The sequence below is a fragment of the Arvicanthis niloticus genome, chromosome 1, assembly GCF_011762505.2.
Source record: "Arvicanthis niloticus isolate mArvNil1 chromosome 1, mArvNil1.pat.X, whole genome shotgun sequence".
In the NCBI taxonomy this organism is placed as follows: Eukaryota; Metazoa; Chordata; class Mammalia; order Rodentia; family Muridae; genus Arvicanthis; species Arvicanthis niloticus.
The window spans coordinates 101,579,416-101,604,803 of record NC_047658.1 but is presented as its reverse complement, the minus strand read 5'-3'; the positions used below and the strand labels follow the sequence as shown (position 1 = coordinate 101,604,803).

Sequence of the window (25,388 nt, the reverse complement as noted above, 5' to 3'; positions counted from 1 at the left end):
AGAGAGAGAGAGAGAGAGAGAGAGAGAGAGAGAGAGAGAGAGAAAAGAAAAAGCCAAAACCACTCATCTGAACGAAAAACCAAGACAGAAAAACCAGCAGCCTGATTACAAGCTTTAAGGTGTTATTTCTTGCTTTACAAAAGAATTCATCATTACTTTGTTTGGTTTCTATTTTAAAAAGCAGCAATCTCTTGTGATGAATCTGAAAGTATTGTATTTTGAAACTGTGAATTGCTACGAGAACAAATCGATTATGTAAAGAAACATGCTCAGTGTGGAATTGTAATCTTTCTACTGATAAGGTAATTCTGGAACACAAGGAACATCGGGACCAGACACAAGCCTTATTCCATTGTCCCCGCAGTTCCTGACTCCATAGGCCACAGCAGTGACTACACAGATTCCTCATTATTGTAAAATAAATGAATCCTCACTGGGTTTAACGAATAACCTTACCAGTAAACTATTAACTGTAGGGTTTTGTAGCTGGTTAAGGACAGGATTATCTCATACTTACGGCTGGAAGGGGATGAAGTGCTGTTTATCTTCATCATCGACTTTCCCATTTATTATGTCTGTCACGTCCATCACTGGGGAAAGAAAAGAACAGAAAGGGTTGTTTTGGCTTGAGTGCCAAAAAAAAAAAAAAAAAAAAAAAAAAAAAGCACAGACCATGTTCCACCATGAACTGTACAGTAGAATCTTCTCACACCTAAGTCCGTTATTCAAAGATGTTTGACAGATAAATTAAGTCATCTGAACATGCTGAGCCCAGTGAGCAAGGAAGTCAAATAGACAATTCCACTGAATAATTTCCTTTGCCAGTTCCCCAGTGGTCATTCTAGAGATCTGCTGTCCAACACAAAGTCTTGTATGAAGGAATTATTCTGCATCAATGGGCACCTAAGTGTGTGTGTGTGTGTGTGTGTGTGTGTGTGTGTGTGTGTGTGTGGAGGAGGGGGGCTCAAGTGTGATAAGAAACAGCTTTTAGATTCATTTTACTCATTTATTTTAAACAGCACTTGCAGCAAGCAGCTACCTACTCATAATAACACTCTGTGATAGTTAAGACTGACTCAACAGATCTGAAGCTACTTAGAAGGCAAGCCTACACACACCTACACACACCTACACACACACACACACACACACCTACACACACACACACCTGTAAGAGTTTAACTAAATTCACTCAGCTTCTGGGCATGTCTGTGAGTGACCATCTAGGTAAGATGAATTTAGGTGGGAAAACTGGCCATCCATGGGCTAAGGTCCTGAACTGAATAAGAGGAGGAGTTGAACACAAGCATTCATCCCACACTGCCATCTCACGGTCTTGGCACTTGGCCTTCTCAGTGTCATCCTCATGCCATCCAACATGGTGGATGGTATTCTCAAGCTAGAAGCAAAAACAAGAACCCACTTCCTTAAGTTACTTCCATATCAGGTATTTTTCCAAAGCGATGAGAAAAGGAACTCAGACACAGTATAGTAACAACATACCTACAAAGTGGGACAACTGGCCAAGAGCTGGTGCCTATGTCAGTGGGACACTCAGGGTTGACCCTCAGTTACCTGCTGGACATTGAAGAAACTGAGACACACAGACAAGAATGGACAGACAGCCCAAAGCCACAGGTCTAATACCATCTCACCCCCTTGGCTCCCTGCATTTTATCATCTATCTTGTCTTCACCAGGGTGGCCCAGGCTCACCGGCGTCCACACTATCTGTGTTAAACGAGAGACTAGATCTGGTGACATTCGGGGCTTTACTCAGAGCAACTTTCTATCTTCCTCACCACTCTGTGACTTTGGCTATGCCAAACTAATACCATGTCCTTTCTCACCCACACCCGGCTAAAGGAGTGTCACCGGTCATTCCTAGTGACTCGTTTCCCTTACTGGAACTAGAGGTCAGGCTCATTTCTACACAATCACACTCAGCTCTGTGGTATGAGCATGAAGAGTCCTCCTCAGGCCCACGTACTTGACACTTGGTCCCCAGCTGGTGGCACTATCTTGGAAAATTGTGAAACTGTTAAGAAATGAAGTCCTGCTGTAGAAGTGGGTCACTGGAGAGTAAGCTGTGGGATTTTATAGACCAGTCCCTCTTCCTGTCTGCCCCTTGCTTTCTGACAATGGAAACAGTGTCACCAGCTGCCTCAGATTCCTACTTCTTTGATGTTTCCCACAGCAGCAGGCTGTACCCTGAAAACAGTAAGTCAACATAAACCCTTCCTTATTTACGTCACCACATAGAATATTTGTCACAATAAGAAAATTAACTATCACGCCCAGAAAGCATAAAGGTCTGTAGAATGAGAAAAGCCACGCTCCATCTTCTCCTGCTTATTATGGCAGAGGCCAGGAGGCCACTGGGGAAACAATCACACATAGTCCACTAACCCAACAGGACTGTGGGTCTAAGAACCAACACATGTGTCCTGAGATGCAGGTAAACACTCAGGGATGACTGGAGCTCTGGCTAACACTGCTGAGAAAGAGGACTGACAAAGATCAAGTCTTCACTTGACAGGGGACTCACAGCAGGGATCCAGCATAAGGTCACTTGCACATGTGCCCAAGGCCATCTTTTCACTACCAGCTCAGAACCAAGAAATATTGAGTTTTAACAGCAGCCCATTCAAACTGCCATGCCCAGGACAGTTAAGCCGAACTCATCAGACCATTCACTCATAATCATATGGGTGGCTTCTCTATTTCCCTGGAGACCTCTCTCTGTGTGTGTCACAGATCTCATCTCATCAGCTAATTGTAGCTCTTCCAGATTATCTGCCACCCTTGCTAAGTGTCCAGAGTCTTGCACCAGAACATACCTAGGCTTATGGAAAATTTGCAGGAACACACACAGCAAAGAAGCAAGGCAGGAGCTAAGACAATGTACACAAGTGGAAGATAGCCTTTGTCCAGCTTACTATTAACTAATAGCCACACCTCCAGGCCCACCCATCCTTAGCCTCACGAGAAAGTATCAAATGTACAAGAATTTCCTCAGAGTTCATCCATGCCAAGCTCTGTCCAGGAAGAACTCACTGTGATCTGGATGACATAAGTCACTTTCTCAGTATTATTTTTGTGGCTGTGATTAAATACCCTGACAAAAAGCAATCAAGAGGAGAAAGGGTTTACTTGACTTACAATTCCAGGTTACAGTCCATGATAGCACAGAAGCCCAAGTAGAAACAGCTAGTCACATCATACCTACAGTCCAGCACAGTGACAAAACCAAAAAGGCCTGCAAGGCCTGATGACTAGCTAGCTAGCTAGCTAGCTTGCTTGCTTGCTTGCTTGCTTGCTTGCTTGCTTGCTTGCTTCTGTTATATAATTACTAAATCCCTGCCTAAGGAATGGTGCTACCCACAGTGGGCTGGGTGTTCCCTTATCAAATAAAACCAAAACTATCCATGCTAGAAATGTCCATAGTTCTCTGTCACAGGTCTTCTCTCAGGCTAATTTCTTCTAGATGATTCTTTCAAGGTAATTCTAGGTTATATCAAGTTGACAATTAAAGCTATCCATCACAGATACCCATTGCCAAAACAGAAAATGAAACAGCTAGCCTCAAGTCTCTACATCCTGCCAGCATGGGGTCTCCACCTGAGAGGAAGGGTATACTGTGATATGGACAAGGAAATAAGTCATTATCCAAAATGTCCAATCTGGTTGCAATCAACAGGATCATGTGGAAGGGTGAGGAGTAAGGCAGAAGCCAGGAACAATGACACAGCAGGGGGCAGACATATGAAGAAGAAGACACAAAGGGAGGATCAGGAATACAGCACAAAGGAAGCAGGTGACAAGATAGAGAAGCAGGCTTCAAGGGAGAGGAGAAAAAAATGCAGCTATAGCCATTGATAAAATGACACGTCCATGCAAGTCACTCACATCATCGGGCACAATATGAGAGACATTGAGGACCACACGTACTCTCTCATTCAGCAACCTTCCCTGTAAGCAGTTGGATTGTGTGTTTAGATTCAAGAGCACTCAACACAACACTGAGCCCCAACGTAAAGGACAGCTAATCTGAGTGCACAGCTCTGGACTATAGACCCCAAAGCCCTAACTCCTGAACAATACCTTGCAAACTAAAGTGTCCATAATGTGATGTTAAGTGTCATAGTATGCAAAGAGTGAACATACAAACTATGAACACACCACTGCTACCCTACAAATAGTGAAGCTGGTGAGAGGAAACCAAGCCTTGAAAAAAAGCCAATGAACAAACTAAACAAATTCACACTGGTTAGCGTTTTGCTGCTCTGGTCTTACGTATTTTTGTCAAACTGGACAATGAGCCAGGACTGCACAGAGGGTAATGGCACTACCAAGGACTTATTTCTCTGGCCAGTTATTCCCATAAAAGCAGGGAGAAGCTAGAGAAAAGGCACACCAAAAATAAAGTTGATGTGCTACCCTGGATGTGTCAAATTATGAATGATTTATTTAATTATCTTTCTTTTCCATAAAATTTCTATGACTTTTCCCACCACTGCCAGTCACTTTCGCATTATCAAGTGTTTTAACATAAAGGATCATGACATATTATTTTCAATAAAAAACTAAAACCTGTAGGCTTAAAGGTGCATGAATGCGTTTCTCATTTTAAAGTTCTAGCTCTGTTGACACAGACAAGCAGAGATTGTTCTGGAAAAAGCCTCAAAATTAAATCTGTGCATGTGGACATAGGAGCTGCATACAAATAGGCAGAATCCCATTACCAAAAAGTCAGTCTTCTTTCTCAAGTATGAGGAGGGGCCTCCCTAACAAGAATGGAAAACTGTGGCTGGGAGGTGTTCCATGGGAGTCCCAAGTCTGGGCCAGGAAGGGAAAACATAGCCAGAGTATGCTGAACACCAAAGGAAGGGGACCAGGCAGGTTGGAGCACTGCCATATGCCAATAAAAAAATTCAAAAACCTGGACCCACAGAGGCTCACAAAGAACCACCAACCAAAAATCATGTAGGGGCTGGCCCTAGGCTCCTTATACATTTGTAGCAGATGTGCAGCTTAGTCTTCATGTGGGTTCATTAACAATGGGAGCAGGGAAGCTGTCTCAGACTCTGTTGCCTGCCATTGGATCTCCTTTCCCTAGCTGGACTGCCTGGTTAGGTCTCAGTGGAAGAGAATTCACTAATTCCTGCTGTGACTTGATGTCCCAGCATTTAATTAATTAATTCAATTAATTAATTAAAGAAAAAACTAAAATTAAAGTGCAACTGCCTAAATGACCAGCCTGCAAGGGCCTCGGCAGCAATTCATGTGGGAACTGCACAGCACTTATAGTATGCAGGGTCCCACCAGCCAATCAAACAGCAGAAAGGAAAAGGCTCATCTCTCAAGAATTTGGGCAGCAACAGGCCGGAGAGGCTAGAGTTTCACTCCTGGTGGTTGGTTTCCAGCAGTTCTGAGCCTGCAGAGTACCAGGGAGAGGAGACAGGAGACAAAAGGAACAAAGGTCAGTCCAAATGGGTAACCAAGGATGCAAGGAGTATCAGAGTGACCAGCAGGCCTCAGGAGAGGGGACAGCAATGGCCTTACAATCAGAGATCTAGTAGGAACAGACAGTGGATCAGATGTCCTCTCACTTCACACATGGCACCTTCAAGGTCAGAGAATTATCAGATCTGCTGTCCCTATTCCAGCATATAGCCTGGTTCCTAAGAGGTCAGGAAACAGAGGCTATGACATCATACTCCACCAAGCAAATAAAAAACATGTTATAGGCATGAAAAGACCACCACAATGTCAGCAAGTACCGTGACCACCAATCTGCCCACACTTTATCACACAGGACTTCCTGGATCATGACAACCAAAGCAGGAAAAGCTGGGCAAAATCTCCACTGTAATCACAGAAGGAGAGACTGTCCACCTCATTAAATCTCATCTTTGCTTTCACAAATCTATCAATGCTGTCACAAGAACTTATCAACAGGATCTCTCCAGTGATCTAATAACCAGAGAACCTGCAGTATCCATGCCTGAAGAAAGAACTTACATTATCATGTCACAGATCTTTCTGATGGCTTTGGGAAAGAATAAAACCCCCAAGACAAAAAGGAAAAAAAGAAAAAAAAAACAGTATTTCCCTAAAATTGCCATGTAGGTGGGACCAAGAAAAGGAAAGTTCTAATCCACTAAAGCATCACAAATATCTCAGCTAGACATGCAAATGATGTGCTAGACTTGGGAAAATAGGAATAAGTTATACTGTGTGTTCACAGTCAGGGATGGAAATACCAATTTCCAAGGATACCTGAGAGAGCAAGCCAACCCTCAACATCTCACCATGGATAATAAAGACAGTGGAACAGCCCACTGGAGAGCCTAACAGTTCAACAGAATTCTCCAGACTTATGAGTGATTATTATGTTGTTATTATTATTATTATTATTATTATTATTATTATATATTATTAATTATTATTATTATGACATACCATTATTTTAAATTTGTCAAAACCCACAGAACATGGCCAGAAGATGACTCAATAGGTTAAGTTGCTTGATACATAAGCATGAAGACTTGATTATGACCCCAGCCCCCAAGTAGAAATCTGGCATGGTGGTGTGTGACTGTAACATAGAGAAGAAGACAAGAAGACCCCTGGGGCTCAATTGACAGATCAATGAGTTCCAGGTTCAGTGGAAGATTGTCTCAAAAAGGTGTCAGACAAATAAGTGATTGAGGAAGACCCCTACCTTTGACCTCTGACTTCCACATTCACCCCCCCACACACACACACACACACCCTAAAAGAATACACAATGCCAACAGCAAATCTTCCAATAAATCATGGACTCTAGGAGAGGTCCCAGTTTTCGTCAAAAGCCTTGTCATAAAGGTAACTAACATTCACTGCTGATACAGCTGAGGAGGATGCTGGCAGCAGGGTAAAGTGTATGGGAAATGTTTATTTTCAGTCCAATTCTTCTAGAGCCTATAATTTGAAAATAAGAGTCTATTTAATTGAGTGAAACTTAAATGTTGAGTTTCCTGGTAGCCAAGAAAAAACCTGTCATTGATTACTGATCATACAAGAAATAACAGCTAGATATTAAGAGTCAAAATTCTCCTCATATACTAACTACACTGACAGCTTGAAACAGGTTAGAATCACCTGAAAATGATGTTTCAGTTGAGTGTTTCCTTTATCAGGTTGCTCTAAGGATATGTCTATGTGGGTGTCTTTTTCATAAGTGAAGCAGGAGGGCCCAGACCACTCTGGGTGTTACCATTCTCTGGACAAGTAGTCCTAAGCCATATTAGGAAGGTAGCTGAGGATAGCCATGAGCAAGAGAGGGTGAACCACAAAGCAAGTCCTCTACAGTTCTGTCATGAGTTCCTGCCTTGACTCCCCAGAGTGAAGGACTGTGACCCGGAAGTGTAAGCCACATAAATGTTCTCCTCTCTAAGTTGTTTTTGGTCACAGTGTTTTATCCCAGCAACAGGATAGAACTAGAACAACATGATGCCTAAAGATCAGGGAGGGTAAGTGTCAGAGAAGTTTGGTGAAAGAATTGTCCACCAACTCTAATAAAGACAACTGCTTCTCAACATTATGAAGAAAGTGACTGATGTTGAAAGATGTCACCTAGTGGGGACACTTATTGTTCCTTGACACAGATAACCAGGACCTCACTTTCTTGCACAACCACCAACACCAAGTAGAGATGTGGACATCAACAAGCCCATGTGATAGTTGTAGTGTGTCCTCGGTTAGCTCCTCATCTGGGAACCAGACAGTACCTGTCCACTACTAAGAGTCCAGCAATCCCCGAGTGCTGGCTTCTCCACACTGTGGGAAAGTGATTTGGTGTCTCTCCCAGTAAAAACTGGGATCTGCTTTCAAACTAGATGAACCTGAAGCATCATAGATGCAGCAGATGGGCTCCAAACTATATGAAAAATAAATAATAAAGTGTTCCCCCCCCCAAGCAGTTAAGTGCATAAATCAAAGCGGCCCACTATCCTTCTCAAAGTGAATGGTCTGAAACTCTCAAGGTAAAACAGGGACAGGAATTTTTACCAGCCACGCCAAAAGGCCGCCGGAGCCCTGAAGTCAGCTTCCTCGTGTTGCTGTCCCTCAGCTCCATGCGACCGACTCGGACAATCTGGCAGACGAAACTAATTTTCTCCCTTTTCAGGTCTTTGCTTCCCAGATCCTAGAAATATTAATTTTTATAAATCATTGTGGTGAACCACGATTCAACACAAGTCTAATTGAAAAGGACATAAAAATGGACTGAGAGTCTGTTCTCAGACCAGCTAAGAATATTTCAAAGATACTCACATGACAGGAAGGAATAAAGTAACAGTAGACACTTAGCTAAGAGAGCTGGACATGAGCTAAAGAGACAGGACGGAATTTATATCCTAGTGATACTAAGCCGAGACCAAGCTCAGAGACTTCCACATAGGGCTCAGGAATTCCTTGAGCCAACGTCAAAGTCACAGGTGGCACCACCACCAGTCCATAGGCCCCATTCAGTGCCAAGAAGTCCCCAAAACAGCCATCAGAACAGGACTTAATGACACTCAACATGCATGGTCATGGGTGCACTCACTGTAAACACAGCTCGCAAGTTATGTAACCGATCAATGTCTTTTGGTAATCCTGAACTTGACCATCGGACCAGGTAGTTCTCACTTGAAAAAAATAAAAAAACAGGATCAAATTAATCTTCCAAACATAGATGAGTACCCAATGTATCCCATAAGACTTCATAATTAACAACATGGAGGTCCACTATGCATCTGACCATGAGTTTATAAACATCTAGGCCACAGAGAGACTCTTTGCTGAGCAGGTACTGTATGAATAACCTTTTCACTTTCTACACCATGGGTTAACCGTGTAACAGAAGCATTTGCAAATGACATTTCAATGTTTATAATGTGAAAAGCCTCTCTGTCTGTATAAAATGACAATACAGAGCTGTATATTGAATTGGGAACAATGTGTATTTAATTCCGAGCCTTCAAAAAAAAAGCCAAGCAAGCCACAAAATACAAATTGTATCTTCATCAAAAAAAAAAAAAAGAAAGAAAGCACTTATCAGAAGTAAGAGTGAAAATTACCTATGTGCTCTGTTTCCTGCAGATACTACATTTTAAAATTTTGATAGTTCAAGTGAAAATATAGGAGTGTTAATATATAGATACAAACACACATCACCCAGTTTAATTTAATTTTTTTAAAGCAGGATAAAAAGAAAGTTATATTGAAGACCAATGAATTTTCAATGGTTTTGTTCAACAGATGTTTATTATGATCTTCATATGACAAGAGGAAATACTTGACTTACACAATTAGCCAATCAGCTTAGAGAGGCAGCAAACAGGCAAACGCCACAGATGGCATTCCTAGACCAAAGGTTTGCAAAACGTAAACGTGAGGCTTGTGGGCTGACTTTGTTTGCTTTCTATGGCTGTGATGAATGCTTGACCAGAAGAACCATGAGAACAAAGTGCTCATCTCACCGTACAGCCTACAGTCCTCCCTGAAGAGAAGTCAGGGCAGGAACTCAAAGCAGGAACTCGAAGGCAGGCACTGAAGCAGAGGCCATGGAGGAACGTGGCTTACTAGCTTGCTCTCCTGGCCTTGCCCAATTTGCTTTTTATATAACCCAGGACCACCTTTCCACAGTAGGCTGGACCCTCCCATAGCAGTCATTAATCAAGAAAATGCCTTCACAGACTTGCCTATAATAGGACATGCTAGAAGGATGTTTCTCAATTAAAGATCCCTCTTCTCAGATGACTCCAGCTTGTTTCAAGTTGAAAAAAACAAAAAACAACAACAACAAAAAACCTAACCAACACATTTACTTCAGCTGAGAACAGCTCCCACTAGCAGGACTTCACTTATGCTGAACCTCATTTTCAGACTGTGGTTCAGAATAAACTCTCCCCAATAAAGATGCTTTTAGTCAGGTGTTTTGATCACAGCAATGAGAAAAGCAACAGATTTTGATTGGAGCCACTGCAATGGGGAAGTCGCCTACCTGATGAATTTGGACTCCATGGGGTCATAAAGAGACATGAGGACTTCAGCATCTTCCCCTATTTTACAAACCACATTTTTGAGGTTAACAAACAAGGCCAGAGATGGAGTGGCTGCGAACTTGGCTTGTCTGTTGATATCCATATTCTGCTTTTGAGACTGAACAGAAAGGCAGAAAGTCAATGTGAGCAGCCTGGACTATAACCAAGGACCCTTTTAATCTACTAGAGAACAGGGAAAGGTCACTACCAACTGCCACCTCTCAGCCATGCTGTTCATACAGCCACTCTGTGTCCCCACTGCCTGCTCTTGAACAACAGAGCACCCATCCAGGCACAGCTAATGATTAGTGTTTGCAAGAGCAAGTGTCTATCAACAAATTGGAATCATGGTTGCTGGACTGGTGGCTAGCTTTAATTTGGGGTTCTGAATGAACTATGCCTCCAATGACTCTGTGTCTCACTCTGCATTATGTCCCCAGTCCCTGGAATATGGCACATGCCTGACCAATACTTGCTAAATTAATAGGTTATGTTGACTTTACCCCACTCTTCCTTGTCTGAAACGCACTGAACACGTGATTTTTGAGGGTTCTTTTTAGTGCCAATTCTGGACTTTCTTAACATTTTCTAATACTCAGCACTGAGAAATACTCAGTTGCTGAGAAAGACAAGCCCCCCTCCATGAACTCCCCACATTTCCTAACCCCACACACCCCACCCCTGTCCCACAGCTGCCTGCTGTAGTGACAAAGAGCCATTGAGGGATCAAACTCACTTTCTCCTCTTGCAATCTCTCCTCCACTTGCTTAGAAGCAACTTCATGTGCTCGGAAGAGACTGATGGTGCTAGTTAGTTCTGGATCCAAAATGTTCCCATCTTCATCCCTCACCACCAGGTCCAAATCAAGAATTCTAGAATACCAAGAATCCAGAGCATGGAGAACATGAACCAAGGGAGTTCCCTAGCACAGTGTCAGGCCCAGCCACAGAGCAGATGAAGATGCCTCAGAAACTGGGACCCTTCCACAAATATCAGAGAAAGTCATTCTGTGCAATGGCTTTCTGTAATTCAAAATACGTCACACTGGGAGAAATAAAATGACTCAGTGTTACCTGCATTTCAATAAAGCCTCCACCTTCCAATAGATCTTCAAAGTCCAAGTGAAGTGTGACTACCAACTGTGGAAGGTGTGGGTCATTAGAGCTCACTGTGCACCCTGCACAAGCATACCACCTGTGGGTACATGACGGCATAAAGCCTCACAGGGTATCACTATCTGTGCAACATCTTTAATTAACAGGGCAAAGGCTCTCAAATCTGACCAACTCATCCCAGTCCTGACCCTGCTCCAAGAGTCAATACCAATACTGTGGGTCAGCATTTCGTGAAGAATGTCAGTGATGTATGGGTGGGGTCAGCTCTGGTGTGGGTGGGATCCATGTTGTCTGGTGGGGTCGGCACTGTGTGGACATGGTCAATGATTTGTAGGTGGTGTGAGTGAGCTCCTGGAGGCCCAGTACCAAGGCACTACAAGACATACCTGGTGAGGCCACCTCGAGGAAGATATGTATCAGGCTCTTTGCCAGCCTACCTTAGGTATCATGTGACGTCATTGTCACCTCAGTCCAGACAAAAAAATCTGGTCAGACCCACTTCACAAGATGAAAACTGAAGCTCAGTGAGATCAGTTATGAGGCTGAGACCAAACATCGAAAGAAGAAAGAAGACGGGGTGGCAATGTTCTCACCGCAACATCATCACCATGCGAGGGAGCCTGTCAGTCACAACAACCAGGCTACATGGGTCTCTGCATTCAATACACAGTTAGTTCTGCTGTGGAGTGTTGGCCTCACCATAACAAAGTTAGAGACTAGTCCCAGGAGATGGCAAAGGGTCTAAAGAAGGGGATGGCCACCTCCCTGTGAAATCAGAATATGTGCGTGTGTCTATGTGTCTGTATCTCTGTATCTCTCTCTCTCTCTCTCTCTCTCTCTCTCTCTCTCTGTGTGTGTGTGTGTGTATGTGTGTGTGTGTGTGTCTACGTGCAGGTTTCTATGGGTAGGTGTGGCTGTGGACCTGTCTAGTGAATCCCAGTGTAGGTGTGTACATGTTTGTCTCTGTGTGTGTTTACACATCTGTCTCTGTGTGTTTTACACAGTTTGTAGAGAAACAGTCCATGACCTTTACCATATTTCCCACAATTTCCTAGACACTCCCTAACCCCACTCCAACTCAGGTAAAAGGTAAAAGCAAGAATACACACGTGATAATGATGAGAGCAACGAACTGCTCCCTGGGAGACAGGACCATCCGAAAACCAAACAGTCTATGCTTTTACTTAGTATTATCGTTCTTATTACTATTTCACTCTCTGAAGGAGGGAATGGGAGGATAAGCAGAGAACATGGGGCTTTAGAGGAATCCTGGCCTGCAGTCCTCAGGCAAACTTGTCTTAATAAGGTTGTATTTCCTATCAAAGCAGTAAATTACATTTGGAAACACTTTCTGTCTTAACAAGATTGTCCCATGGCGTAACATACTTAGGTTGTTTCCTGCAGCCAGATTAAGCAGGTGGTCTCTGAACCTAACTTCAAAAACATGCTTCTCTGAAACAAAATTAAATCAGAGCTCCAAAGGTTTGGTTTTGTAAGCACATGGTCTTGTCATAGGCTTCATTGAAGCAATATCTAATACTCTATAACTGGAATCTCTGGCCTTGGAGGCACTCAATCAATAATCAATCAATCAATCAATCATCACCTTCGCTCCTGGGATTTTAGCACAATGCCACCACCATATGAGGTAGCCTGTCAGTCACAGCAACCAGTCTACATTTGATTTCTGCTATTAATACACAGCTAGTTCTGTCTAGGTGTTGGTCTCACCTTAACAAAGTTAAAGACTAGTCTCAGGGGATGGTCACCACCCCTGGAAATTGGAGTACGTTGCATGGCTCAGTAGCTTTAGAAAGCAGGTAGTCTTGTAATGGGCTTCATGAAAACTGTATCTAATATCCTATATCTGAAATCTCTGGCCTTGGAGGTAAAAATAAAAGTCACACATAATGTGATGTTAGGAAATTTTCATACATTAAGAGGGGAAATTATCAGAAAACAAAATAATGCAATAACTCAGTTTTTCACAAAGGTCCTATGACTCATCTAAGGATCCTGAGCTGATGGGCAGGAGGACCTGTTCTCACCTCCACATCCTCAGGTGTAAAAAACGGGGAAGAGTGCAGACTACACCTCATGTTTTTCACCATCTAAACAGCAGTCTGACTGAGCTCCTAACCTAGCACCAGACAGCAGAACTCAGAACCGGAGGACTGGGTCCCTGGATTCAGTATAGTGAAACCACCCCTGGTGAATCTGAGGGAAATGTAGTACCAGGTCGTTTTTAAGGCTTCTTGCAGCTGTGACATGTGAATAAGCAAATATTTACCAGGTGGGAGAGGCCATGACCTCATCCTGGCTACTGATATGGCAAAGATATGAACAAGACAGTGACTTTCCTAGCAGCTAATATTAGAGCATGCTCTCTTCAGGAATGAGCCATCTCTCAGGACACTCAAGTAAACCAGGGTGGATGTTTCCCATAAGTAGAAACATTTTAAAAAGACAATGTATAGTTCATCTCAATTGCAACTTAAGAGAGTTGTGCTTCTGTCTGTTAGATCAAGCATGTCAATTCTAGGGACAAGTTTCATGGTGACTTCTAACATCTAATCTGACAGACCAAGGGAGTCACAGGAAATAATCTAGTGTCAAACGCTATGAGTGGAAAGTAGAAATGCATTGAATATCATAACTGGGGTGAGACAAAACAGCAAACATGAGGGGCTACCCCAACCCAGCTTCAAAACTCCACCTCTTAAATAGCAAAGACTACAGGTTTCAAGGGTAACTGGATAAACCAGATTAGAATGTAAGTCACTTCATTATTTTGATATTAGAAATTTGGCTTTATGATAAAATGTAATTGAGACATCCTCCAGGCCTAGGGTTGTGATATTACAGTGGACAATTTAAGCATGAAATCATTGTTTAAACAAACAAACCTGTTTCCATAATCGATTTTGGCTGTGACCTTCTTCTTCAGCTCTTTGAGCTCATCCTGGGGCAGAGTTCCAGAAAGAATCTGCGACCGCCACTCAATAAGGTCGTATATCATGTGTCGAACACTTCGAAACATCTCCCTATTATCTTGCTATATGGGGGGGAAAGGGCAATTGTAAGGGTTGTGATTTAAAAGACAAACAAAAAAAAAAAACAAAAAAACAAACAAACAAAAAACAACAACAACAAAAAAAAAAACCCAGCACAGTGGAGATCATATCAAATGGATAGTTCTTCAAATTAAAGTAGAATATGCACTGCTTCCTGGAATTCAGTGACTGTCAAATAAAGAGCAGATTCACACAAATAGAGAACATTATACAGAATTTGGTTCCTATGAGACACTGAAAGAATAAAAAGTAATACACGTTCCCAGCATTGAACACAGAGCAAGAACAGAACCTTGAGCCTCAGCCTGGCCTGGAACTCACAGCATCATCCTGCACACAGCCAGTGCTTGAAGGTGTGTCCATGCAGCCAGCTATCTGTGTATGTTGTCTAACACAGAACTATAAGCACACTTAAAACATGAAGAGATTCTTTCTTTGAACTTCATTGCTCCATCATGGAGCCTGAATTTTGTAGTTTGCAAAGACTCAGTGACATGTTACCATGTCAAAAGTTTGCACATGCCTGTGAGCACTGACTGTCCTACTCCCCAGGACAGTTCTGCCCCACTGCACTGAAGATGCCTGGGCCCCAAGACCATGCTGCCTGCTGACATATAAGTCATCTTTCACCAGCCTTCCCTGGTACACTGTAACCCTCACAATACACAGCAAATGTTTATCCATGAAAACTGTAAAATAAGATCCCAAATGGACCCTTCTCACCTTTCCTGTATTGGGTTTGTGGTACAAGAACCCCCACAGGTTTGCATTTGTTGGTGTAGCTCATCAAGAAGACTAAGCTTGTCTCCAATGTTCTGCTTCTGAACATTCAAGTAGGAGTTAATGAATATATTTTAAGCACTATAATCCCATCAAAAATTAAACTGTGGAATTGCTTTTTTAAAAAGGACCTGGGGGGGTGGGGGTGGGGGGTTGGAGAGATGGCTCAGTGGTTAAGAGCACTGACCTCTCTTTCAGAGATCCTGAGTTCAATTCCCAGCATGTGATGCCCTCTTCTGGTGTGTCTAAAGACAGTGACAGTGTACCTACATACATGAAATAAATAAATAAAAAAAAAAAAAAAAAAAAAAAAAAGCTCTGGTCTACATTATCTGAGCCACTCCCTCACTAGCTCCTATTTGAAAACCATTTGAAACCCCTCTTTCTAAAAGTTTTTAAAACAACCCTACCACCTATACAACACACGGCACTCTGACAGGTTATATTATACTGTGTGTGTGAGAGTGAGTGTGTGTTTGGGGGTGGGGGGAAGGTAGAAAGAGGCTACAAGAGGGAATCTGATCCCCTGGAGTTAGAGCTATGAACTGCCTAATACAAGTACTGGGAATCAAATTCTGATCCCCTAGAGAAAACCAGCAAGTGCTCTTATGTTCCAGGCCACCAAGCTGTTTTTACATTACCCTAGTTCTATATCCTGCCTCTCTTTTTCCTTCTTCCCTTTGTTTTTACTTGTTGCTGTTGTTTTGAGACAGAGTCTCATGTAGAGTAGGCTAGCCTCATCCTTAAACTGCTTTTTTTTCCAATTACTCAACAAATATTTATTGAGACCTGACAATGTGCCAAGAACTACAGTTTTGTGGGATAGTTGATCACAATGTGAACCCCAAGACTGTGAACTGGATAAAGCCTATTGTGGTGTAGTTCAGCCCTAGCACACAGCTTTAACCCAAGAGTTAAATAAAATCAAGTCTAGGTCAAGAGGCAGAGCAAGCAACCTGGTGATAGGGAGTGAGCGTAAGTAAACAGAAAGAAGGGTCTTTGTGTTGGAAGGAATTTTAGGGCATGGAGAAAGAGAAGAAGCCTTTTCCTTCTGGGATATTTGCAGAGTAGGAAGGTCAGTTGGGCGCTTTCTCTGCCTCTCTCAGGCTTTTCCCAGGGTGTCTGGCTCCCGAGGCTTCACTGGTAAAATGGAATGGTTGGGAGTTTGTTGTCTAAAAACAACACTACAGAGAGTAGATAGAACACAGCAACAACACTACAGAGAGTAGCTAGAACACAGCGGAAACTTCAGTCATCCACTCTTCCTCTCCCTGCCTCCGATTTCTGAGGGCCAAGCTCCTCATTTTGATTTCTTAAATGAAAGCTAAAAGAGGTCCAAACTAAGAATTTATTGCAAAACGTGTTTCTTTTCATCTTAATACTCCACCTTGCTGTTCTAAGAACATATAAAAGACACACCTGTTCTGCAGACAGGTTTACAACCACAGGAGGTTGCATATAAAAGAATGAATCTCAATACTGAGATGCACCTTTGACTTAGCGTTGTACATAAACCCAATCAAAGGTGAATTTGTCATCTGGAGAAGGAACCAGATGATGATGATTAAGGATGCTGAGCAACAGGGAGACTAATAGTGGCCACTCATTGATCGGTACACGGCAACTCCTGTTTGTTGTGTTAGGATATTTTTGTTTAAAAATTGCTAAGTTGAACATGAAATACTGACTATGAAATTGCTCAGATTTACACAAAACATTCATGGCTAACTTCACGCTTTTAGGTTTGTGAGTACGTTTGATGAACAATTACCACAAGTGCTTATTACTGTGCATTTATAGGAAAGCACTGTATAATCAAAAACAAGCCTGCCCAGCGAACAGCTGTGGAGACTTTAGGAAGTTTTCTATGTTCCTGAGAAATTAACGCACTGACTTCCTTCCAGAGCCCTTGCTCGGTGATAATAACATTAGCATATGAGAAATCAACACGCTGAATAGAAATACAGACTTAACAAAAGGTAATCTTTCTGCAAATATGGATTTATGTACAAAAAAATGCCCCGAGGGAAAATGAAATGAAAGATGTCAGAGCTCCGACATCTCTGCATTAATAAGAACCGGACAAATGCTCACCGAGCCAGAATGTGAAATGTTTCCTGCCCACCTCAGACACAATACATCAAGACTATCCTACACCTCAGTCCATAAGACCTGTCACTGACACAAATGAAAGAAATAATTACTAGGGACCATCTACTAAGTCTTGACAACTATGTGATTTCTGTGCAAAAGTAGATTTTCATTTTCATGATCAAACTATATACTCAGAGGTGACATCAACACAAACTGCCTGGTCTTGTCCTTTCAAAGGCCCAACAGCAATCACATTCCTTCTACCCAACACAAAGCAAGAAGGACCCAAGGCCAACTTCCATTTTAGTTCAGTTTATTCAATACAGTGAGCAATCTCAACAAAGCAAAGGTCAAAGACCACAGGGCCCCCAACAGTAGCCAAAACAATGATCATATTGCTTGCTCTGTCCTTGAGAAGCAAGACCCTGCTCAGAGGCTCTCCTCTCCAGGTTCCCAGGGAGGGAAAAGTATATTTTGGTACAAGGACCAGAAACACCATTCTGTATTTTTTAAACTTTAACTAAGCATTCCATTTTCTTACCACATAAAGTTGCCTCCAGATGGTAGACCATTCTCGAAGCGTTGTGGTGACTTCTTGTATGAGGGGAAGGTCCCCTGGGATGACGGTTTCATGTTGCCTGAGATGAAAAAGGGAGAAAGAAGCTGATTGTGTGGCTTGATTGTGAGCTGCACCTGACTGGGTCCCTACAGGGGCTATAGAGCTCAATGGTTAAGCAAATGGAGAAAATCCACAAATATAATGATGCTCACACACATGTGACTACACCTACAAATGACAAGCTCTTTATACAGAGCATGGAGATAGCTACACATTGACATGCACTCCTGATGACCCTGCCTCTACCTCCCATTTAGGAGTTGGAATTACAGGCATGTAACACCACTCCTGACTGCTGATTCTTAAGTCATTAACCTCTGCCCAACTGAACCACAGGTCCAAAGAAAGATCAAGGTTAGAAGCCCAGATGCTAGCAATACCTACAGGGCGAGACCTGGCGAGAAATGGGCCATGTCACAGGGAAGAGGTCCCAAAGAAAGGTCTGAGCCCTGAAAGTAGCGTGAGAGGGCAGGCAAAAAAGGGTACAAGGGCCTTGGTGCCCAGAGGGAGCCTTCACAGAAAATAGTGGCCAAAAGTAGCCATTGCTGCAAGCAATTCTGTGTCAGCAGAGAGGAGGGGACAAAATGGGAATTGCTTTGTTATGACAAAATATAAAAAGCACATTATCATGGCCACAGGCATGAAACAAGACTGAAGGAAGTGATGGGGAGAAGAGCTCTGAAAGGAGAGGCCAGGAAAGAGAGAAGGCATGGAAGGCAGAGGGTACGTAGCAGAAAATCATGGGAGAAAGAACATATGTGTATGTAATGGGGGAGATATGGTATAAGTGAATACAATATGATAATAAACCAGGAAATAGACAGAAGGAATGAGGTGAAGGAGTGGCTACGCCAGCCCTAGACAAAAGGAAGGACCAGCAGAAAAGAGGGCAGATGCCTGCAGCATCCAGAAGAACCAAAGAGGTAGTGGTCATCTGTCAGGTCCTTGGGCAGAAGAACATGGGGGGGGGCGGGGCGGGAGAACAGCTGGGGAGCCAGGTACAGTGGGAGGAGGCAAAGTTCAGAGCCAGGAAAAGAGGGTGAGAGCAGACAGCATCATCAGGACACCTGTGCACTGCTTGCCTCCACTGCACTTCCTGCTCACCACCTGAAACCTGACCCCAGAAGACCAACAGGACCAGCCTGCCTGCTGCCTGGATCCAGGTAATTCTGCATTCCCATAATAGTGTGCTGCTGAATAAATGTTGTGGAAACACACACCCTTTCATATGCTTCGAAATGCTTTTGAAAAATCACCACTCCTATACAAGCCAACTTATCTAAGGATTTTGACCCTGGCAGATAGAAGCACATTAAATGCACACTTCAATTATTTCCGTAACAAGGCAGAACTTTCTCAACTTACTTTTGTCTTCCTTTGGAGAATTCTGCATACAAAACATTTTATCTGTCTGAACAAATTCCATCTTGCAGGTCAGCACCATCCATGCCTCTAAATTATTCCCTTCCCTCTAATTATGTGCCGGGGAAGTGCAGGAACCCAAGCCGTCCTTTTCATATGTTAAAAGTACAGTGCTCAGAAAGGCAATTTTGTAATCAGCCAAAGAGATGTCATTATGCAGTAATCATATGATTAGTAATTTTATAATTTACATATTTAACGGAGTGTGAAGATGAGGCAGAGACCAAAAAAGAAGACATTTGAATGCTGTCTTCCCCCAGTTCACACCTGGCTCTGGGTTCCTGGTCTATGGATGTCCTTTTAAGGACTTTACACATTAGTCTGATGGCCTCGGGGAGTTATAAATCTCAATTAGCTGACACATGAATTCACACAGGTCCCAACCTAACAACTAACTGTTCATGCCCTCTCCCCCCAACTCTGTATTATACCCTGCTAGATTTCTTGGGAACGGGACAGGGCACCCAGCTAAGGATCTAGGGTAGTCATTCTCAAATGAGGTAGCTCATTTGAGATACCCACACACACCTCCCCAAATTGACTTTAGCTTCAAAGAGATGACCATAGCTAAGGAGCTGACCTTGAACTCTTTAATGGGCCAAAGCAATGACCAACATGACTGGGTCACAAGTCCCTTTATTGTCCTACACCATCATGGTCAAACACAGCTTTCTCTTTTATAGTGAGTTATTTTTACTATCTTTAACTGTGTATTTATATATGCATCTGTATGGGGCTATGTGTACATGAGGCTAAGTGTACTTTCTGGAGTTCCAGGTAGTTGGGAGCTACCATACATGTGTGCTGGAAACCAAATTCAAGTCCTCTGCAGAAACAGTAGGTGCTCTTAACCAGGGAGCCGCCTCTGCAGCCCCCCTATTATTATCTTAACCCCTATATCTTACCCTACCACATATTTGGCAGCAGTGCCACGTGAAATCATCTAATTCTTCATTTAAATATCAAGAAAAGACTCACCCTTTTCCTTCAACAATGGCTTCTTTAAGATGAATATACGAAGCAGGAAATATACCCTTGGAGGGAGAGAAAAAGCATTTTCATTATCCATGCGAATACTGACTGCAAATCAAACAATGGCCCCAAAAGAGAAGGGGATGGGGGTTGGATCACCATTAATTTTGCAAGTGTAAGCATCACATACAACACAACGAAGAAAACACAAGGCACAAAAGAGAATCTCCCAATCAGCTTGTATTTCAGACTGTGCAGATGTCCTAACAGAAAACAGACAACGTGTTTGCAAAGCAACAATTTCATAAAGGCCCAAGAAAATGTTCTCCTCCACAGGTTGCCCCTCCTCTCCACTGCTGACCTTGACATTGGTGCATGCAACAAGTCTGATGCCAGAAACCAATTGTGAGGACAGGCTGTAACAGATTTCCCTTTACAAAATGACAAGACTCCATCAGAAGTTGGTTTAAACCACTAATTGTCACATGTGTCCACTGACCACTGAGGAACAGCCCTGGGGCCTTCCTCATCAGTCTCCATATAAAGTAGACAATGGTAAAAGGCCAAAGGTGGGTGAAATTCAACCCATCTGCAGAAGCACTGAGGAAACATGCTAGCCTACGCTTCTACTGTCTCTGACTCTCCCGTGTGCATTGTACACAATGCGTGTGTATGTACAGACACGTGGCTCAGCAGACCCCTGCTTAAAGGAGCAGGGCTCTTGAGAAGAACTTCAACTTCAGACATTGTCTGGGAAATGCCAGGAGGAGTTTTTCAAGACCTGGTCCGTGGGATCCAGAGCAACACAAACCAGTGACTCCCAGAGGCTTAGGCGGCACAAACCAGAGATGACTGATGCGCATACCAGAAATGCAGTTAGTGCCCTGGTGATTGAAGGTAACCTATTAGGGGAAAGGAGCATCGGATTGGACACATCTGGCAAGAGGGGTCTTCACTGAACATTCAGAAAGCAAACTGGCATGCTTAGAAAGCAATAGGGCCTAGAGAGGGCTAAATGTGGCCAGCAAGTACTGTTGATCTCTGCTTGCCCTGTCCACCAGCAAAGTGAACAGATTTCACACAAAGAAATACTATGGCATTAGCAAAGGAATCAGGTTGAGCACTCAAGAGATCCAGGTCATTCAATCCAGATGCCAAGACATCCAAAAAGGCATGTAGGTGCACACGCAACATGTATTTTCTCTGTAATGCCAATAGGTGTGGGTTTGGAAGATGGTGAGACAACACACAAACCACTCCAAGCCCTGTCAAGTCCACCGACACAAATCTCTCAGCCTCAGCACTCAACATTATGAAGCCCAAGGACAAAAATTACAGCTGGATGAGACCGGACATGCCTGAAGATTTGAACTGAGCCACTGCCCAGCCCAGCTACACGTCTGTGAATATCTAGACAGAGGATTTCATGCAGAGCTCTCAGCTAAGACTCCTATGTGCCTTGCTGCTTCTCTGCATCTGCTTGGGGGCACTTTACACAACTGCAACCAAACTATAGCCGATGCAAGGCTCTGATTTCCTCATCAGCCAATGGGGATGTCAGGTGGAAAATAACCACACCCTTTTACAACATTAGGGCATCCTGAGGTGGAAGGCCTGAGTCTCCAGGCGCCAGGCAGAAAATGCTGACATTGAAAAGCACTAGAACAGTGGTTCTCAATCTATGGGTCGCAAACCCCTTGGAGTATCATATCAGATGTTTATATTAGAATGCATAACAGTAGCAATGTTACAGTTATAAAGTAGCAGTAAAAATGATGTTAGGACTGGGGGTCCCCACAACATGAGGGACTGTAATAAAGGGTCACAGCAGTAGGAAGGGTGAGGACCACTGTACTAGAAGAATAGAAGAGCACAAGATGGGGATGGGATTCCTAGACAACATATAAGCATCAAGGAAAATGAGAGCCTTCCTGGGCATGTGCTGTTCACAGCAGTGTGGCTTTGTCCCGTGTAATAAAGGAGTCAGTGCACAATCCTAACCATGGAGGTGGGTGCCTGTGTATGCACATGCATTTAGGCATTCGGGTGGAAGACATCCTTCAGGTGCTCTTCCTCAGAAGCCATCTATCTTGCTTTTTGAGACAAGTCTGGCTGGCCAGTGAGCTCCAGATAACCTCCTGTCTCTGCCTTCCCAGTGCTACAATTACAAGCATATGCTGCCACCCAGATTTTAAGGCTTTTAACATTGGTGCTAGGGATAGAACTTGGGTCCTTGGGGCAAGCAGTTTACCACTGGGAAACCCTAATATTCCTAATGTCTTGCCTCCTGAAATCTTCAACCATGGTTCCCCCAATCTGCACATGTCACGGGTGATATTCATAAAGAGGGCTTCACAGCTTCATAAAACTCTAGCCTGGCTGGCAAAGGCCAGCCCAGGCCTCGGAGGATGTAGAACAGGGCCGCCCTGGCATGGAAACCACTGGGATTCCAAAGCCCTATTACAGGCTGGAGATCACAACAGAGTCCAGTTGGATACAGCGGTAATGAGAGGCCAATTCTGAGAAGCAAAATGAACCATCTGTCAACCACAATCAGATATTAAAAGGTCCAAGTTAACATGGACCGACTAACCACAGCTTAGCATAGGCATTACTGCAATACCATAGTGTTACAGAGTGAGAGAGCAGAGCCATAATTACGTTTTGTGAAGCTAAGAATGTCGAAGCCACACATCCTTGCGGATGGGAGCACCCTTTGCAATATCTGAGCATGTTTTTGATTCGGATATTCATAGAATCGCACATGCAAATCACCCTAGAAAATCAGGCTCTTTCAACTTGACTAAGCTAGTCTGAAAATTGCCATAAGGCAAGAGGAAAATGGCCATGAGTGAGCTTTGCAAACTTGCTAATTTATCAAAGATAATATGAAATTGAAAACTGTTGGCGGCATTTTACTCTTCTGAAGGGATTACACTCAGTTCATGGCTACATACAGTGGTTCAAAAGATGCAAAATTCTATCAGGACAAAAACAGTTCTCCCTTCCATGAGTAGAGGTCAGTACCACATCTCAACAACTCGCTCCTGACACTAACCACCTGGCTGAAATGTCTTTTGTGGAGACAGGTTCTCACTAGGTAGACCAGGCTAGCCTAATACTGAGATTATAGATATACAGCAATATTCCCAGCAGAAGCTGTGATTTCTATGGACATCTTTATTCAGAAGAATCCAACTCAAGCTCTTTTTTCTATCTCAGCCCATATATATGTTAAATTTTAAGAAAAAGATAAGTAGCATTCTTAGGTGTAAATAAGATGGAATTCATTTCCTTTCATGGTTTGATTTATGGAGAGACATGTTTAATGGAAAAGACTTACCTTTTTAGACTTTTTCCTTAAGGTGTAGCCTCTGTACCACCCTAAACAAACACAGAGTTGAAATGGTTAGCACAAGAGACACAGCATCACCCAAGCAAAACCTTCAAGGTTTGCAGAAGTCATTGCCTTACAGACCAGGGAAAGACAAGCATCTTAATGCGATAGAGGTGTCCCACCGGCCACTGCTCGCTCCCTGCACCACCCCACTTCATCTCTGTCTGCCTCATCAGTCTCTCATCAACAATCAGAAGTTAAGCCCTAAAAGAGGCCTTGTTTCCAGCAGGATCTTTGTGCACACACACTCACAACCCATCCTCCACCCTCCCCCATCCACAACCCACCCCCACACACTTCCCCATCTGGCTCAAGATCTCTCCAGGCACAACTTCCAGAGTCTGGAATCATCAAAGGCTGTCCAACAGAAAACCTATTGAGAGCCCACTTCCTTCCTCTGTAAGGCTCTGCCCTGGGGCAGCCAGAGTCTCACAAAGTACTTCTGTGGCAAGGACAGCTTCCAAGGAAGCACCAAGGCCAAGCACTCATGTACCCCTGCCCCCTTAGGGGTTGGCCTGACTCCAACTTCCTAACCCTCCCATGTTGCAAAAGAAGGAAAGTAGACAATGGAAAGAGAGACACTAGAACTGCTCATTCACATCAAGTGCTCAATGGTCAGTGCTTCCCAGCAAACGGGACATCATCAGTGCTACCTCCCATCAAAGGTAACTGCAAAAATTCATCCCTAAGGATGCCAAGAGGCCTATGGCCATGGACCCAGCTCCCTACAATTCCACCAGGCCAAGAAATCAGATAAATATTTTCTTACAAAGAGTTTAAGATTGGTCCTGGCCACCTTGCTTCTAGAAAGTAACTCACAAGGTCAAAGCCATCCCATAACTCTTGGTTTTTGTTGTTGTTGTTTGTTCCATGGAACCCTGCAGAGCATCAGGTAGTATTTGAAGGTGAGCTGGGTAAATTCTGAGAGATTCAACACTATGAGGTCTTAGGCACCAGACCCCAGAGACCCACAAGAGCAAGCTATAAAACAACAACAGAGAGAGAGAGAGAGAGAGAGAGAGAGAGAGAGAGAGAGAGAGAGAGAGAAGAAGAAGAAGAAGAAGAAGAAGAAGAAGAAGAAGAAGAAGAAGAAGAAGAAGAAGAAGAAGAAGAAAGAAAGAAGGAGGAGGAGAGGAGGAAAGGGAGGAAGAGAGGGAGGGAGGAAGGAAGGGAGGGAGGGAGGGAGGGAGGGAGGGAGGGAGGGAGGGAGGAAGGAAGAAAGGAAGGAAGGAAGGAAGGAAGGAAGGAAGGAAGGAAGGAAGGAAGGAAGACAGATGGACACCATGTGGCAGCATTAGGTCCCTCAGCTTTCCCAGAAAGTAATCAGAGAAAGTGGTTATAGACAGCTGCTGACATGAACAACAGCCTCAGGTGATAATTAGGAAGATATATCCAGAAAGGGGAAGGGGAATTCCAGGGATCTTAGAAGGCTAAATGTTCTTGCTCTGCTCTTCTAACATGAGGACCAAACACACTGAGTAGGGATATAGCCTGTTCTAAATGTCAAGTGCCCGAATATCAAACACTCTGATAGCCACTGTCAGATCAGAGGTTTCAGCTAGACTAAGCTGGAATCAGTGCCCACAGTTACAGCATTAGAGGCTCCAGGCAAACGGGGCCGTAATCTAATGAGTTATGCAAAGCCTGTACCACTCAGTCTAAAAGGCCCGTCCTTTACACTGCTGCAATGTCCTTCCCACACATTCACATTAGTATGCCCCCTTCTTCTCTGAAAGTGACAAAGGACTGATGTCCTAGAATATCAAAGAAAGACTGCAGGGGATGGGGGTGGGGGGAGAAGTCATCAACCAAATATAAAAAGGGATCAAACTATACAAATGAT

General features: G+C 43.5%; 1 protein-coding gene across 2 annotated transcripts in view; it reads right to left on the bottom strand.

Moving 5' to 3' along the window:
- The window catches only part of Dock1 (dedicator of cytokinesis 1), a 503,223-nt gene that overhangs the window by 417,821 nt on the left and 60,014 nt on the right, over positions 1-25,388 (bottom strand). For both annotated transcript variants that reach the window (XM_034495028.2, XM_034495020.2), the window contains exons 3-11: positions 23,492-23,532; positions 20,155-20,210; positions 17,677-17,773; positions 14,094-14,242; positions 10,809-10,944; positions 10,033-10,190; positions 8,593-8,674; positions 8,055-8,190; positions 518-590 (exon numbers count right to left, since the gene is read on the bottom strand). In XM_034495028.2, the coding sequence (XP_034350919.1) occupies positions 518-590; positions 8,055-8,190; positions 8,593-8,674; positions 10,033-10,190; positions 10,809-10,944; positions 14,094-14,242; positions 17,677-17,773; positions 20,155-20,210; positions 23,492-23,532 (928 nt within the window). The remainder of the gene's footprint in view (positions 1-517; positions 591-8,054; positions 8,191-8,592; positions 8,675-10,032; positions 10,191-10,808; positions 10,945-14,093; positions 14,243-17,676; positions 17,774-20,154; positions 20,211-23,491; positions 23,533-25,388) is intronic.